The sequence below is a fragment of the Ptychodera flava genome, chromosome 18, assembly GCF_041260155.1.
Source record: "Ptychodera flava strain L36383 chromosome 18, AS_Pfla_20210202, whole genome shotgun sequence".
Lineage (NCBI taxonomy): Eukaryota > Metazoa > Hemichordata > Enteropneusta > Ptychoderidae > Ptychodera > Ptychodera flava.
In genome coordinates this window covers 28,307,044-28,325,964 of record NC_091945.1, presented here as the reverse complement: position 1 = coordinate 28,325,964, position 18,921 = coordinate 28,307,044, and the positions used below count along the sequence as shown (strand labels likewise).

Below are 18,921 nucleotides of genomic sequence, written 5' to 3'. Positions count from 1 at the left end.
TCTATAACATATTGACGTATCAGTGTCGTTCTGTTTTGAGGCTCCGTGTGCGCGGGCGTAGTTGGTCTGAAGATGCCCCGGTACTGTCTCTTTGGCGATACTGTCAACACTGCGTCGAGAATGGAATCAAACGGACTGCGTAAGCGAAAATATTTCAACATTTTAGGCTTGACAATACCTAGAGAGTAATGCCGAATATTTATTATTTATTATAACAGTCTCATAAGTGACATCTCAAGGGGCGATATTTAAAAGCGGTTTTGTCGAAAAATGTAGGCCGCAGTATACCACGAGATGTCAAAGATAGCATCATCAATTACGTAACCGCTTGAATGTAGATCTGTGACCCTTTTAACTGGGCCATCATTAATTTAGTCGAATAGCTGATGTACCAGACCATTAAATTCTTTTAAGGTAGAATGTGCAACGGGGACTGATATTCGGACTCTGAAATTCTTCCAGTGTTTTTCTGTTCTGCCTCTTGTCGGGGCTTGGAATAAGAAAACATGGGGCCGGGGGCACCGACGTCCTTTGGATGACAACGTGTAGAAAATAAGTACAAAGGAGTTGTACAGGGCTGGAAATAATGATGGTCTGCCTATGATGGACAGGTGCATTGAGTTTTAGTAGTCAAAGTGGACAGGTGGAATTGTAGGCCTCAAGAAGCAAGTTTTTGTTCATAGTGAAAATTTTAAGTGAAGTACACTTTAAGAAATTTTGATAAATGCATGATGTGAATATTGATAGATATAAAAATTGGTAGAAACACTGTAAGAGACACTGGGGTTACATTTGGTTTGTGATGTGGCAAACAAGAGGGAGTATACTGAAATTAGTTTACCCTTGTGAATATCAATATTAAGTTTCAAAGGAATCGAACGATTTGAGAGGAAATGATGTCTTGCCGAAAAATGGAGAAAATTGTCCCAAAAATTCAAATATGAAAATTTTACCAGAATGTGGAGAGATTCAAAATGCTCTTGGTACATGTATGTATCAATGCATTGAGAATAATTAAGAGAAAAAGATTTTTCTGACAAAAGATTGCTCTACAGACGTGTAAAAGAAGACAATTCGAAGATCAAGAGTATGAAGTTGGAAAGTACTGCATCCAAAAAGTGGGGAGAAAATGATTTTTTTGACTGAAAATGGGAGGAAATGCTCCAAAAGTGCAAATATGAAAATGTCACCATAATTTTTAATAAAATGTGGCAGAGGTCAACCCTAGGATCATGCATACCAAATTTCAAGGCCATGGGATGGCACTTGCAGAGAGAAACGTGTTGTGACAAATGAAAAGGGAGGGAAATTGGATCACAAATACAACTATCAAAATTTGACCAGAATTGGAACAAAATGTAATTGTCATCATAAAGAACCTGTGTACAAAGTTTGAAACCAATGTGGTCTGTGGTTACAGAGTTTTAAGAAATGTGCAGGATTATCCCTGCCTTTACACACATTTGCATGTTTGTGACAGTGACAGGTTCTTGCGAATAAATGAATATAAAATACAAACACGTTTGACAAATCTTGTGAGGCACACCTTTTCTCACCTTCCTCAAAGTATATCTATGCATCTTCCACCATTGATTAAAAACCAATAAGATCACAGGCAAGAAATCGTATTTCATACGACGTTTATTCAAATATACTTAGATGTTACAAAAAATCAGGAGCATCGACAACGATCGACAGGCAGAATGACATGTCTTTAGGCCAAGCAATGGGCCGATAATAGTGAAACAAGAGTGCACTCCCTGTATTCAATTTACATTACAGCTTCAACTGTAACTACGACATGCCTGCCTTTGCGCGGCTCGGTTCAACTTCACTGACCGTGCTATAACGGACAATTAAAAATTCTAAGGTCATCGCCGCATTGAAGGCTAGAATACAGTACTACGTAACAAAAGAGGAATAAACTGACCATGCTGGGTACCAGTTAACTCGTACCTTGTCCAACCCGCCTGATACAGACTCGCCTGAAACCAATTTGTGATTTATATGACTACCTCGTCCTCACAAATCATCGACTCCAAAGAACATCCGACCACTGTTTTTCCATGTGCATACATGTATATGTGGTCTGTCAGACACGAGCCATTCCACCCCTGCTACGTGTCATCGATCATATTTTTCATTCTGTGTTTTGTATGTTACCACAGTTACGAGTGGAGTGATACGTACCGGCCGCCGCGTACTATGCATATAATAAGGGGAAGTTGGGAAACGGAATGGCCGTTATACGCACCCCTCGCCGAGTTTGGAGGCCGATTTCCCTCACAATAAGCCTCAATTATATACTAAACCAGCATCGATGGCCTCCAATACATCTTAGAATTCATACCTACAAGCCTCTTTGCGTCAAAAACGACCTTCTGTCCGTTTTGGGTGCGATTTCCGTGTTTTTTGACGTGATGGAACACTTTCATTCTACAGCTGTGGGCGGGGTCAGACCAGCCGCGCTGTGATTGGCTAATTTTTTTCCGATCGACCTCATGATGACTCTCTTGTTTTGATCGCTCGTTTGAGGCATAAATACGGCCCGGTGGTTTCAATCGGGTTCGAACTCATATAGGGCCCAAATGAAGGCTACTTCACATCTGCTCTACCAAAGTTGTTTTATATTACGATATGGTAAATAACAGGATCATTGTAGTTATTTTGTTTGGAATAAATGGCGAGACACTGGCGAATCGATAGTGCTATGACCCTGTATAAATATAGTAAAGGGAAAGCAATTCCACACGTACACATCGTCCGCGTCCATAGATTGGTAGTTTGCGTTTAATGTATAGTAATGTGTAATTTTTGTTTCACTGTCTTGTATATAGAGCCGATTTCAATTCCAAGGGCGCCGTCCCCTGTCACAACGCTTGTCCCACTGCGAAACACACACATCCTGTGTACAAAAAAAAAAAAAACCAACAAAACACTGCAGACTCACTAGAATGCTTGTACAAAACAGACAGCCGAGAGACACCGAACGAAGTTGATACATCAACACAGATGAGCGGCAACTTAACCACACAGTTGGAAGTCTCAAGTAAAAAACAGTTGGTGAAATGTACCTTCACGTCTCAGAACTCGACATCACAGTACATTCGCAGTGAGCACCGTACATGATTCAGTGTCTTCACCACACATCATAACGGACACATCACAGAGAGTCAAATCCGCCTTCAACTCTATGTTTAAAATTTCGCCAAATTTTCTCCTGCACAGTTTAATATTGATGAAAGCGTTGCAGATTCAATTCCTTATATGTTGACCTTTCAATTATGACATTTTGGCATCTGAAAATAGCTATGCGATAATTATTATTCATATACACAATAGGTGAAAAACACAGTCAACAGCCAAACGATCGTTAACTTGTCATTTCATAAAAATAAGAGGGAAACTCAAAAAAATAAAACGAAAGTTTCATCAGCTGTGTTATCTCAAACACTTTAAGAATTAAAGCGAAATGAAAAAATTAGATTAATGTTTTTTGGGGTTTTTTTTTCAGATATATTTTTCATTTTACAACGCGGCAAATAGGCTTGATTCCCATAGAAAACAATGACGTATAATACACCGAACAGACTGCACACTCTCGCCGGTGCAAATTCCTCAATTTGAACGAATAATGATGAAATTGAATGAATAATGATGAATTTCTCCATGAAAATGTTTTATTTGCATTTTTTATTCCGATCACTGAAATATACGGACTGTTGCCGTCCATAATTTGGCGATCTTACGGCGTGTACATATGCAGAACAAGGGTCTTAAATTGACGCATTTTAACCAGTATGCGTCTCATAAGTTGTACAGCCCAAATATCTGTCATTTTGTTGTAATATAGACCAAATTTAGGCGAATATCAACGATAAAAATTCCTGTAAATTTGAAAAAATAAAACAGAACGGAGGCGAACGGGCGCAAAGTGTCCACTGTCATCGAGCGGTGAACGTTATCGATCGATATTGTTTATTGGAAATTGATACTATGTTGTGTTGCTCACTCGCATGACCTTCCCAGCCAAAAATAGCGCAAAACTTGGCCAATGTGCGCCAAAATGTGCTGAAACATAAACACATCACAAAAACTGTAAAGAGTGTCGACGATTCAATTTAAGTTCAAGAAACCAACGGATACGTTGGTACTATGGTATGTAAGTCAATATATACGGGTTATTGTGGACATATTCATGACGTGACCTGAACGCATGAGCCGATACGCCAGCAGATTTCGATCGATATTCTATCGAAAATAAATTGATACAATGTGTTCGCTGTCGTCACTAGCAACCGGCCAAAAAGTGCTCTGAGGTAAAAATATGCTTCGCAGAATATGAGACACTCGGGCATAGTTTCGCCCCGCAGTGGTTGTAGCTTTTGAGTAACGGTGTAACAGTCTTCTCGAATATGCCTATCAGCAATCCCTTTCTATAGCGTAATTTTAATGTCTCCGCTAGGTGACAAGATACCATACGTTGTGAGTTCGCACCCGATGAAACCACCGGGCCCTGAGCGATCTAAACAAGAGAGGTCATCATGGGGTCGATCGGAAAAAAATTAGCCAATCACAGCGCGGCTGGTCTGACCCCGCCCACAGCTGTAGAATGAAAGTGTTCCATCACGTCAAAAAACACGGAAATCGCACCCAAAAACGGACAGAAGGTCGTTTTGACGCAAAGAGGCTTGTAGGTATGAATTCTAAGATGTATTGGAGGCCATCGATGCTGGTTTAGTATATAGTTGAGGCTTATTGTGAGGGAAATCGGCCTCCAAACTCGGCGAGGGGTGCGTAAAACGGCCATTCCGTTTCCCAACTTCCAATTATTATATGCATAGTACGCGGCGGCCGGTACGTATCACTCCACTCGTAACTGTGTGTTCTCTGCCTGATAGTGATACGCAAGTACTTCGTACAAAAATCGATCAAAATAGGCGCACACCTTCTCTTCAGTCATCAGAGTCAATAATTACAACAAAATAAACACACAACTTACGACGAAATATTGAAGTTTTCGCTGCGCCAAAACAACTGCACGTTACCAGTGCGGATTGCCTTGCTCGGTAGCCCTGATATAAGGGGAGAACCATTTGATTTCTGGGGGGGATATGGAGGATTTTGAGAAAAAAAAAATTGTCACCAGGTGAGAGAGAAGAAAAAAAAATTGATCCAGTCATGGCCTGAGAAAAAAAAATTGTCATAACAGACAGAAGAGAAAAAAAAATTGTCACAATGCACCAGAAATAAGCAAAATTTGGAAACCTTATTCTCATGTATTCTTTGCCGGCGCGCCGCCATAGGCGGCGCAAATGTTTTACCACAAGCAATTCTTATGTTTCTTTTCCCAGCACTTATGATATAAGCATGCACTACATAGGTCTACTTTACACCTCAGTACACTCAATGTTTTCCTTCCATTTTCTGACCCAAGAAATCATTTTCAGGATTTCTGTTGCAATATCTCAATGGCATAGGCACTATCTAAAGGGGACTATTTGACTTCTGTAAATTGTGAAAATTTAAAACACAAGACAGGAGTCAATAAACTAGTGTTAAAACCAATATATTATTTTCTCAATATAAATTTGTTAGAAAGATGTACCTTGACAATGAAAAATTGAGGAAAAACAAAATATAATGAAATACAATGTGTGAGCCTTGTTTTTCTGACCACAAACACCGGATCACAAACATACCATATTCATGCTTTTCATTAAAAGCTGGCAGCTGGAGAAATGACACAAGAAGGTCACAGATTTTCCGTTCCTGTATATTCATTTGTCTTCAGTCTCTGGCAAACAGAACTGTTTTTCACAAATTGTATTGTCATTGTTTGGTTGTTGAATATTGTGACTCAAAAACTGATCATGCAAAAAATGTAAAAAATATCAGTGTTCAATGTCATTTTCAAACAGTTTTACCGAGTGCAAAATAAACTGAAACTCCTCTCAGATTGCACCATTAAACACATCAATTTCTCAAAATTTCCAATACGAGAGGGGGAACACCCTCTCGTGCTCTCCCCTTGGGGTATTCTAACAGTTTCACTTAGTAAACAAATTAAAAAACCTCTCAGATTGCACCAGACTGCACCATTGCACACATCAATATCTTAAAAATTTCCATGCAAGATAGGGGAAAGCCCCTGTGACACTTTCCCCCTAAGCCTCCCTCATGTTCTCCCCTGTACTTTCAAATTCTGCCCGGTCAGATATCCTAGTGAAAACCCTGTCATAATATCCATCCAAATTAAACAATATACTATATGATTAGATACTGCGTGATCTTTTATATCTTTATTTTATTGTGACTTTGAATTTCATTTTGATGTGTTCACCTTTTTTGAACCATCATGAGATAGCTGATGATAGTCTAGCATGGCATATCAGGATTTGAAGGGTCTTTACTGTTGCTGTATTTTGTAAATTTACAATTACATGTATTGGTATTTAACTTTTATAAGTGGGGAATGGTCCAAATTTCAGAGTTAGAGAGGAAGGTTACTCAAATTCATCATGGTTGGTGAAGGGGGGAGGGTCACTCGAAATTTCGGAGTTTCAGACCGTCAATAATGACGGCTCCCTTATATACAACGCATTACAAACTTGATGACCAATAAAAAAAAAATTTGCACTGCTACTCCATTTGGAAAAAAAAAATTGATGCAGGTCTGACAGTAGAAAAAAAAATTGCTGCCACTCTGACAGGAAAAAAAATTGCAATTCTCCATACCCTCTTCCTCCATACCCCCCCCCCCCAGAAATCAAATGGTTCTCCCCTAAAGTCAGCCGTCAAGAAGGTTGCGCCGTCAAGCAAATGGAATCGCCGGTACCCGGTGAATACGGAGCCCATCATTCTTCAGTCGATCGAAGGAGCCTTTCGTACAAAAAATGCGCAACAACCGCCAAAGTACCATCAGTGTCAGGTTCATATTCATAAGACACATTGAAAGACAAGCGGAAAAATTTAAAAGTAATAAATCGCACAAGACCGAGAAACAAGATGGCGTCGATTTTTATTCTTCAACAGGTCACATCCTTGCAGCCTCGCTCTGGGCCAGCTTATCGCAGCCCTACTACGGGCTAGTGGCATTGCCTTTCTCGGTAGAACTGACAGATCTGCCGCCAAAGACATGGCTTTGCCGGTACCCGGTGAGTAGGGTCTGCGGAGCCCATCGTTCTTCTGTCAATTGAAGGAGCCTTTCGTACCAAAAATTCGCAACGGCGACCAAAGTACCGTCACTGTCAACTTCATATTTAAGGGACACATTTTAATACACGTGAAAAAGTTTAAAACGTAAATCAGACGAGACCGAGAAAGAAGATGGCGTTGGTTCTTCTTCAACTCAATATCTGTACTTGTATTCAGCGCATGCGCACATGGTAACTTTATCAAAATTGACTAAAATCAACTAAAATTCAAGTACAAATTGATAAAAATATTATTTAAAATAAATTAAGGCATACCTCACCACAATTTCAACATTTCTGACCACATTTCAACTATACGAACACCCATGCCAAACAAAGAAATGATCAAATCAGTGGTTTTGAGGAAAATTGAAAATACTGATTTTCACAAAAAAACTAAAAAGTGACTTTAAAATGATTCAATCAAAAAAAAAGAAGAAAAAAGACCGTTTGAGATAAGTGCCCGAGTGACCATCAGACCAAATTTCAGAAAAAGTTACTGAAGCGTTTCTGAGATACCTGCGTCCACGGCATACGGCCCACTGTATACAACAACAGAGGCCGCGTCATCACATTAGTACTTTGGGCCTTTGGCCCAAAGGACTAAAAATTCAACGTCTTATTTTCTTTAAATCGCAAATGGTATTTTCCCCATAGAGTAAATACAGGAATGGCGCCCATGATGAATTTCAAACATACGTAAATGTTAGGACATTTGTTTCTCTATTTCAAAACTTTGCACACGGACCCGTGAATTTCATTCTTGATTTGCCAAGAGAATATTTGAAAGTTTGAGTAAAAGTTCGATTAAAGATTGTCTTTCATTTTCGAAGTGCATCGTACTACCTTAAATAAAGGGAGTGATACATCCCCGGTGACCGACGTCTCAGCCCAATTTCCCCGCTGAGTTTTGAAGTTCAAAGTAATTCTAAACGGCTGTTTTATGCCTAAGGGACATCGTGTAATCCTGTAAAACCAGTATCAAGCTACTGACGATAGAGCCTTTCTACTTGCAGCATTGAAGATACATGTCAGTGTCCCAACGGTCAATCTGTTGAATACCTTTAATGGATTTGAAGTCGAACTGCGTGGACAGGTGGAAATGAAGGTATTTTAGCGTTATATTCTTCTGATCATGACCGAATGGCCTAAACGACCGTTTTCGGAAACGTTTCAAATCACATATCGGATTTGCTTCAGATGAACAGTACGGCCATGTGAGTGAAAATGAAGTTAAATTCTTCAGAAACCCTCTTATTTGGCTTTAACCTTTGCTTGTATTTTCATTAAAGCCCCTGCTATGCTATATAATTAGAAATTACATTTACTAGCAAGTAAAGTCCAGAGAATGCAGCAGAGAAATATGTGTTATTTCATGTATATATTAACAATGTGTTTCAGATTCCATACATGCGCATTGGAGTTAACTCTGTAAATATTTATTGAATACATAAGAAGGCATTTGTTCCAATACCAAGCAAGCTCTAATATTATGATATTTCTTCTCAACTTGGAAATGAGATTGATAGCTCTCTGCTGAGTTTATTGCCAATTTAGGTTATTTTCACTTTACAACCATTAAGAGGCAAGATATCACTATCTCGTACAACCCCCTGAGTACATGTATAATGTCGTTTGTGTTAAAAGTCGACAATGAATATGTCCAAGTTGTGTGATAGGCATATTTCTTGTCGTTTCAGGGAAAGGGTAGTGTCACAACGTACTGGCTCAACTCTTATCACGGACAGGATCACAATTCAAAGAATAATATGATTATGAATAACCTGAAGGGATAAGTGCCGCTCAAATGACCTGCTTTCGGAGTGATAGCTTGGCGATTTCGGGATAGCTTTTTGCCAAATTCGAAGAATTATATACTGCGACTCTCTTCCAATCACAGGACGGCTTACATCACTAAGCCTGATGAATAACCGGCTTCCTTCGTAATCAGAACGACGCGCCAAATCTTACAATGGCTGTACCTCATCCGTCCATATCTTTCCAAACTAGTAATGTGATAACCTTGTATATGTTGATTCGTCTTTGAGGATATAGAATACAGCTGTAAGCAGAACAGAAGTACAAGCAGAAATTACTGACAATGTTATCCGTAAGCTACTGATACCTTAAAATCCTCATCTGGGACCTTGTTGAAGGAGGTAAGACAAACACAGACACTTACAGATAGAAATTTACACTGACGAAATAATCTGCGAAGATCAGTGACAGTGGTATTCAGTTATTTATGCTGTGTAAGCTTGTGTATGCCTTAACCCCAGGGGCGTTTATCATTTAAGACCTTTTATTGTACCATTGACTCTTACATTTTCTATATTTCTCAGCTTGTACTACCACTCATACTGTCATCAAATGGCTGCTTGTGTACCTTCTAAATTTCAGTCACGTTCATTACAAGGTGCATCCTAAAAGCGTCATTTTGGATTACATGGTCACCATGGGGGACAGAGGGAGACTGTAGCAGCTTGTGTCTACCTCCATGCCTTTATCCTCTCAATTACATAAGACCACAACAGTCTAATGCCGGTCCATGTCGCTGCTCAGGGGAATCGTTAGCCATCATGCAGCTGTTTTTGTTCACTCCGTTCCTGTTCCACCAGTATGACGTTGAACTTGCATCCCAGCGGTATCATGACTTCAACAACAGCTGAACTCTAGAAGGTGCTTCAACCTGGTCCATTTAACATTGTGCTTCACTGACGTTAACGAGATTGTGTAATAACTGTGTGCTTTTACTTTCAGGAAAAGAAATACTTGACACTTGTTATTACTGATTGTTGATGACGTTTTTAGCAATGACCAAGTTCGAGACCATATCCATGCTATGTTAAGGAATTGTCTCACCTAGAGCACCTGCCGTTTTAATGAACAATAATTGAAACAACTGTGGAAAATATAATTGATATAAAACTTAAGTGGCTCGCGGTTGAAAACTTTATAATATCAGAATCCTCATCGTATGGAAGCTAAATACGGATAGTGTTCTTCCTGATACAATATAACAATGAGGTAAAATAGTCAATCTATTTTTATTTTGCATGAAATAAAATTCATATAAGATTCGAGTATTAAGTATTTGATTCGAATTCAGCCAGCTATATCTGTGTGTCGAATGTTTTTAACTTTCAGAGTCGGTAAATGTTTTACAAACTTTGGTAATGACCGCATTTCAAAGCCGGTCACATGCGGTATTACATTATATTTACATAGGAAAGAATTAGCAAAGGGAAACTATGCAAATTAGTCAGCATCGGTTCTACTTTGTGATTGATCACGTTCTGTATAGTAAGCTTCAATATATGATCTAATAACAGAAGTTCATTATTATGTAAATGGATTATAATCACCGTTTTCATACTCATCAGTCTTTCGGCATAACTGATTCTACGTGAGACCGGTGTCCTTCGAAGTCCGAACAGTGGATGTTTAGGTGTTATTCGACTTAATTACAAAATTTCATTAATTATGCAGATGACTGGTGATCAGTATATCTTGCTTATCAACTTTCGGACAAACTGAAACTAAATATTAGCGATGTACGTCGAAAGTCAGATCAATTCTGTGCATTTATTCTGGATGATTTTAATACTAATGAGCTTACTATCATTGGGCCTTACCAATACTAAGATTACTTAGTATATATACTTTCAAAGTCATATCAAAACTTGTTCAGACAATATTTCACATATTGAATAAGAGAAAAAAATAAATTGAGCTATTTGTCTTAATTCTGCAAGCTAGTGCAACCACAAGTAACTAGGCAGATATACATGTTATTCTATCCATGAACTTCGAAGATTAGAAATATCATTTTCAGTTGTGCTCCTTTTGGTTTGACAAACACTTAATCGCGTATACCCACCAACACATACTTATCCATGCATATATATACACAGACATCTTAAAAGATTCATGACATTTAGCCATTTAAGGGTCCACAACAAGTATTGGTCCTTTCCAAACATTTAATTATCTACTAAGAACTGAACATGTGACTTAATTATAGCGAGAAACTCAATTGCAGTACCTGTATATATTTTCGTTGAACTTAATTAACAAAATAAACAAATTTTCTGACCCATTCATACCGTGAATACAATTATGCATTTCGGTGTCAAAACGGACAATTTACATGTAAATGGTCAAATGACGGTCTAAGAAAAGAAGTCGTTTTAAAGATGCTAGAATATTTCGTTGACCATTGTTTGCACCTTGTTGCAAAGGAATGGTTCTTCTGAAAAAAACTCTTTTTTGGTAGATATAATGGCATTTCAATGGACAACAAATATTCTATCACATTTGACAACATTATTATTATTTTTGATCTACGAAATAAACGCACTTTCTTTTTATACGTTTAGTACCTTGACATGCGTTTCTAGTCTTGTAATGACAATGCATTAAGTATGAGATGCGATGTTATTGTTTACGAATGGATTTTCAGATCAACACAAGAAATCATTTGTTAACATTAATTTTGCAAAATTACTTTCTTGTTGGTTTTACTAAACATGTTAAGCATCACAAAATTCGTATCATCATGAGAGTGGGGAATATATAGTTCCTGTAGCGAGACTTTACAGACAGAAGGAACATGATGCAAAATATATGCTATTTCAATTTTCAGGGGGTCCGCAATATAGCTTTGATAAGACTCTTTTACCAAACATTCTTATGTTGATTTAAATTCGTAAGATCAAGTAAACTGACAAGTTGAACCGAATCCTTTAAACTGAAGTTAACTAACTGCAATCATATGTAACGGAAGAAAACAATAGTCACGATCGACACACGACAATAACATCTGGAGTTTCTTCCCCAAAAGATACCCCATATGTACGTCTATCTTAATGAATGTTGACTTACTTACTATGAACCCATCAATTAAGGCGTACGATTGCCTCTGGATGACCAAAGAATTTTAAATCGGATGTATTCTACTTGTGAGATTTTATCAATGCAAGAGCTGTGATTAATAAAAAGTATTATAATCAACTGCTCTGATGTCACGAGAGTAATTATGAAAATATAGTTAAACATTATCAACTTACACTTGTCTTCAAAATTTATTTGAGCTTTGATTTCTAGATTAGGCTTGCTCACGGTCAATTTAAGGTATGGATGGGGTATACGTCTCTGAAGAAAAATATTGTGCTTTTTAGTCTTAGAGGGACAATTTCCCAAAAGAGCTGACACACTGAAAGCGGCCTACACGTGTGTCTAACTGTTTTTAAAAAGAGCCGATCTTCATCGATGTTGTACGTCACGTGGTGCATCATGTCAAACTGTGAGAGACACCCCAATCCGATCACGATTACGTTCCGTTCTGCTGTCTTTGTTGATATATTGCACTTTTTCCAGATGATGTTGTTTACTTTACAGTTGTTATGATCTTCGTCCCACTGATATATCTCTCTCACTGCTACTTTTCTTCTAGTATAAACATGCTAGCACTCACAGTGGTAGCAATTGTTTCTTAAACTCATCAACATACCACAGAAAGAATCTAAGACCATTTACTTATTGTGCTGGAATTGGAATCTGTCAGCACCTCCGTCGAAAATGTCTTTTTGGCTTTTACTTGTAGTTGTATAATCTTTTAAGGTTATCAGTGAAGGTATTTACCCGGAAGGAAAAAAACAGTAGTCCGTCACAGAAAGAAATAAGGCGCGCTACATTAATAAAAGAATTGCCCTAAGTATGTGAAAATGGGTGCACTTATTAAAAATTCAATTCCTATCGACATATTATACATGATAATCATGATCATTGAAGTGAACTGACTTCGGAAATTCTGGTTTCGTCATTATGATGAATACAAATATTAAATTATGTTGTCGACAAAACTGAAAACCTACTCTTTCGCACTGCTCTATAATTTTGACATATAGCTGTGCACGTGTACGTTAAATTATCTTATTCGTTCCTTCATCTTTATGTTTTATGGAAATGTGAATCCCCTCATTGCTGTATTACCCCTATTTGTAACAATCAAACCTATTTGGACCAAAACTTAATTTTCAAAAAAAAACTTTGCCGCATTTGTTGAATCTTCATGATATATGCATTGTCGAAACTCATTTTTTCTGAAAACTGCTTTTGTTACAAATAGGGTTGGTTGTTACAAATATGACATGTTCACCCCTATTTGTAACAATCAACCCTATTTGTAACAAAACTTAATTTTCAAAAAAACTTGGCCGTATTTGTTGAAATCTTAATGAAATATGCATATTTGTATGTTTGGGGGCAATTTTCTTTTTTTTCCTTGTCGAAACATTTTTTCTGAAACTGCTTTTGTTACAAATTGGGTTGATTGTTACAAATAGGGGTGACATGTTTACCCTATTTGTAACAATCAACCCTATTTGTAACAAAACCTAATTTTCAAAAAAACTTGGCCGTACTTGTTGAAATCTTGATGAAATATGCATATTTGTATTTTTGGGAACGATTTTCTTTTTTTCCTTGTCGAAACTCATTTTTTTTTAAAACTGCTCGTCAGATTAAATTTTGTTGTGCAGTTCCTAGGGATAAGAGACCTACTCGTAAGATGTAATCTAGTTGTGCAGATACATGCCAAAAGTTTGTCTCGGGGCAATTTTCACCAATTTCGGTCAAAAATGTCAAAACAAATTGTTTTCTGACAGTAATCATACTAACCTATACGGGGTTAACTTTTTTTACAAATAGGGTTGATTGTTACAAATAGGGTTGACATGCAACCCTATTTGTAACAATCAACCCTATTTGTAACTAAACCTAATTTTCAAAAAAACTTGGCTGTATTTGTTGAAATCTTCATGAAATATGCATATTTGTATTTTTGGGAACGATTCTCTTTTTTTTCCTTGTCCAAAATCATTTTTCTGAAACTGCTCGTCAGAGTAAATTTCGTTGTGCAGTTCCTGGGGATAAGAGAACTACTTGTAAGATATAATCAAGTCGTGCAGATACATGCCAAAAGTTTGTATCTGGGCAAATTTCACCAATTTCGGTCAAAATGTCAAAAATTTTGTTTTCTGACAGAAATCATACTAACCCTATATGGGGTTAACTTTTGTTACAAATAGGATTGATTGTTACAAATAGGGTTGAGATGTCAACCCTATTTGTAACAATCACCCTATTTGACGAGCAGTTTCAGAAAAAAATAAGTTTCGATAAGGATAAAAAGAAAATTGCCCCCAAACATACAAATATGTATATTTCATTAAGATTTCAACAAATACGGCCAAGTTTTTTTGAAAATTAGGTTTTATTACAAATAGGGTTGATTGTTACAATTATGGGTAACGTGTCGCCCCTATTTGTAACAATCAACCAATTTGTAACAAAATCAGTTTCATTAAGATTTCAACAAATACGGCAAAGGATTTTTGAAAATTAGGTTTGTTACAAATAGGGTTGACTGTTACAAATAGGGATAATACAATTGCCGCATGCTGAGTAAATGCTTTTATAATTGCCGGATTGTCACTGTTTTGAGTATGTAGAAAGCTGTGAATGAAATTTAGAAGATAAAAGAACACATAACCTATTCGAAGTATGGTCTTTAATTCTATATTTAATGCGCACAACCACATAATAATTGGATAACTGGTAAATGACTACTCGGAGCTCATGGTATCAGAAGAATTGAAGAATAGCATACGATGGAGAAGATACGTTATGACTTGTTTGGCGATGGAAGTATGCCGAGATGACGACTGTATGCACCTTGAACGTCGTGCAAAGAAATTGTTCTGATATCATAGTAGCTTCGACACATGGCTTCGGAAGTCATTTAATGTATATGCAATGAAAGGGAGCATTTGGACCCGCAACAACTGCATATAGTCCTGCAAATTCTCAATCGAATTCGAACTCACAACACCTTGTCACCCAGCACCTAGTTAAGACATCGCACTTAAAACTGCTAGGCTAAATTCCGACCCTTAAAGTAGAGTGGTTCAATATGACAGAGGCTATGTTGTTACAATATTTCTGAAGCACTCACACATACTCCCTATCAAACATCGCTCACAAGCATAGTCAAAGCAATGGAATAGTGAACAAAAGCAATAGCAATAGTGGTTACAATCGATATATATTGTTTGTTTTGCCTGCCTTGATGGAGATTTTCTGTTTTGCTTTATAAAAGCTTTCAGAAGTTTGCTGGAAGTAACAGGTAATTGTACAGTTGCAACTTAAAGGAAAATTCCAGCGACTTCAATTATATTGAAAAACGTTCGAGATGTGAAAAACTAACAGTTGTAGTAATTCCTTTAATGTCTTAATATTAGTTTATTACGTCCTATGTAACAAATACAGTTTCTTTTTCTCCCACAAGTACGTTGAAATATACATTATATTACCATACCTGTCCATCGCATTTTGATTGGTCGAGCTGAACCACGTGACTCCCCATGCCACAAATACACAGAAATGGTTTGTTAAATGCCCGAGAATATGAATAATGTCGTAAACATAGTAACTTTACAGCTAAAACGAAAACTGTGATTCGTACAAAGATCGTAATCAATCACAAAATAAAATGAAGCACTAGTGGGCCAAGTTCTAGACACTTTTTCAAAAAAATCGCCGGATTTGCAAAATATTTGCAGCGCGCACTACTGACTGACAAGTTCTGGGACCCCGTTGTCGTTCGCACAAGAATTTTTTTGTAAATTTTGACGTTTGGCAAGCCTCGCCCGTTATTTTTGGCTTTCCTCTCGCCCTCGCCCATAAATAAACGTTAATGGTCAGCGCGGAGTCCGTTTCTATAGTAAATGGCAGCCCTGGAAGTTTAACGCATTGTAAACGGCATGCAAACGATCGACAAATGAATTCTAGCTTGGACTAAAATGCACCTTTAATCAAAATCACCGAACAATACACACATTTTGGCCGTATCGGTAAGCCAGGCTATCAGTATTTTCTATAAAGAACGAACATAAAGGAAAAGACATGAGTTATTGATGTTTATATTGCTATAGACGTGATTGGTCACGCCTACTGAAAATCCTACGTCGATTTGAATTGGTAGGGTGGAATACTCATTCCAATGTATCGGAACTCAATATAAGATGCATATTTAACATATCTGCACTTTGAAGTTGTCTCTACGTAGATTGTGGACTGTCAATGAGGAAAACACAAGCATCATTATTCAATGTCGACACTCTCATGAAAATTTAATAAGATCTTCACGGCTATTCACTCTAAAAAAGATTACAAGACGTATACGCGTTACTTGAATTGGAGTTGTTTTGAACATCACTTCAAAGTCGGCCAACTTAGTGATACATAAAAGATTTCAAATCGATGAGTTGCTAATATCAGATAATTAGATATAAGGACACCCTCCGCTACCAACAAATTGGTGAACATGTTCACTTTTTAAATCTGTAACCATTTACAATTGCAAAACACTTTAGAATGGGTGTTCATTATATTTTAGCCTATAGGTCAAAATTGTGCATGTGTCTATTGTAGATTTTATCAACATGTCAAGGGTCGTAAGTCTACATGAGGCGAAAATAGGTCAAACACCTGACATCCTTGCAGGAGCAAGACGGCTGCTGCCTGACATGTGTGTACAGCTATACGCCCGGGTCATAGCGACCCTTTGATGTGTCATTTTATCTCAAACGTGTGTGGATAAAATGTGGACTTTGACACCCCAATTGTGTTTTGTTGTTGTTGTTGTTGTTGTTGTTGTTGTTGTTGTTGTTGTTGTTGTTGATGATGTTGTTGTTGTTGCCGTCATACAGTAACTGTTCAGGATACACACTGTACCCTCGGAGTGCACCTGGGGATTGTTCGGAATTAATTTCGCTTTTTTGGGGAAAAAGGACTTCAAGAAGGTCGAAAGGTCCGTGTTTGTCCTCGAAGGAGAGTAGAGCCCTTCGAACTGTCACGAGGTACAGCTGGCACAGTTAGTCGACATTGTTGGCAACCTGAGACTGGTTTGCACGACTGCCTGTCGGCTGTCGAAGTAGAGCTGACCTATAAGTACGAAGCATCTTGCGTGCCCTGTCACGTGAAAGCGTTGGGTTACGGTCACAGAACTAACAAGGTCACATGAGGCGAAGACAAAGCTTCTATACTGAATAGGTATTTACCGCCAAAGATAAAGACACTGCGGTAGTAAATATGGCTGACTCAACTACCACAACCTGGTTTTGCGGAGAGAACGTGTCAAGGTTGGCCGAACAGGAGAAGAGGTTGTACAATGATTACTGCTTATCTAATGTGTTTACTATATGCGTACATTCCGTCTTTCTAGTTGTATTCTCTGCAGTTTTATTTTTAGTAAGTTGTTGTACTGACCTGCGCCACCACCACCCGAAGGGCTTCATACATTTTCCCGGTCATTACGTACGATGGACATTGGCGTCAGTGCTCGGCGTTGTGCTGTTGGGCGCCGTGGGAGAAGGCGTACTGACGGACGTTACGAGAAACACGGCAACGAAGCCTTATCTGTATGTGTCGGACAGCATAGCTTTGGTAAATGCGGTGCTCACTTTGGCATTCTATCATCACATAGAATGCTGGAACAAACCTCGTCTTTCATGGTTTCTCTTCGTGTATTGGATTCTCGCAATAAGTGGCGAATCCCTTCGATTGGTTAGCCTGACCTTTTCCATCGAGTTCACATTGGAAATACTCAGATTTGATCTTGTCATTCTGACCATCTCGTTATACGTCGGATATCTACTGATCGAAATGAATTTGTTGAGATCGAAGGTAAGACTTCACAATTTCACAGTCCATAATGATATCATTGGCACACTAATTGAAAAAAACCGAAACATTAGACGAATAGAACAACATATTATAGCAATCACATATCCCCGTGACCGTTTTCAGAGAGTTTTATGGTCCTTTCCAATCAGTTGAAAATCACATTAAGTTACATTTTTGTTGGATTAAATTTGCCTTCACGATGGATAATTAAAGGCTAGTTTTTCTCGCCTAGGTCCCCAATCTCCAAAATTTGTCTATATCGATGACGCACGTGACCTTATTTAGTAGATAAAATATTACCAAGGGGTATCCTAAACATTTAAGCTCCGTTGTTCGCGACAGGTTTTTGGTTGGTGTTACAAGGACAAGCCGTACCCAAGTGACCTCAGGAAGAAGTCAATTTACTTCAACTACGCATACACAAATATGATGTCACAGATTACGCTCTGGTCAATGAACTGGTTGTTCCTCCTTGGATACAAGCGCCCTCTGGAAATCACAGACCTTGGCTCATTGCCTGGAGAATATGAAGCCCGCTATCAATACAATTTATTGAGTCAAGCTTTTGAACGCGAAAAGGTAAACATTATGATCACATGGGGCGATAGTGAGACAAAGAGAAAGAGGGTTATTTTTCGTCGTCATTTTTAGTCGTCTCGTTTGTCAAATTGTTTGCTTAAAAAGGACCATAATTGAAGTATAGATATGACTGTGCTACACAGAGAGATATGTTACCATGTGCATACGAACACACGATGAACGTTCTGCACAGTTCTGAACAGTAATATTCAGTTGCGTGTCAGAAGTACTGCTGATTGCTTGCATTCTCGTGTTTGGTATTTACTGTCGGTCGTTCCATCTAGAGGGCTAAAAACAAGGCAAAATGTGATAAGTAACTAAAAAAGAAACCCTTCACCAGATTACCTTCAAGAAAGACTACTGTAGGTGAAATACAAGCAAACATGTTTGACCTTAT

General features: G+C 38.0%; 1 protein-coding gene and 1 long non-coding RNA gene across 2 annotated transcripts in view; both read left to right on the top strand.

Annotated features, from left to right (window-relative positions):
• Positions 1–44: 44 nt before the first annotated feature.
• LOC139117301 (uncharacterized) lies at positions 45–12,209 on the top strand. Its single transcript, XR_011548493.1, has 4 exons — positions 45–139; positions 8,213–8,304; positions 8,897–9,355; positions 9,597–12,209. It is a non-coding gene; the product is annotated as an uncharacterized lncRNA (long non-coding RNA).
• Positions 12,210–16,976: 4,767 nt separating this feature from the next.
• LOC139117296 (ATP-binding cassette sub-family C member 8-like) overlaps positions 16,977–18,921 on the top strand; it is a 28,144-nt gene continuing 26,199 nt past the window's right edge. The window contains exons 1-2 of the mRNA XM_070680277.1: positions 16,977–17,945; positions 18,288–18,524. Of these exons, the coding sequence (XP_070536378.1) occupies positions 17,352–17,945; positions 18,288–18,524 (831 nt within the window). The 5' untranslated portion in view covers positions 16,977–17,351. The remainder of the gene's footprint in view (positions 17,946–18,287; positions 18,525–18,921) is intronic.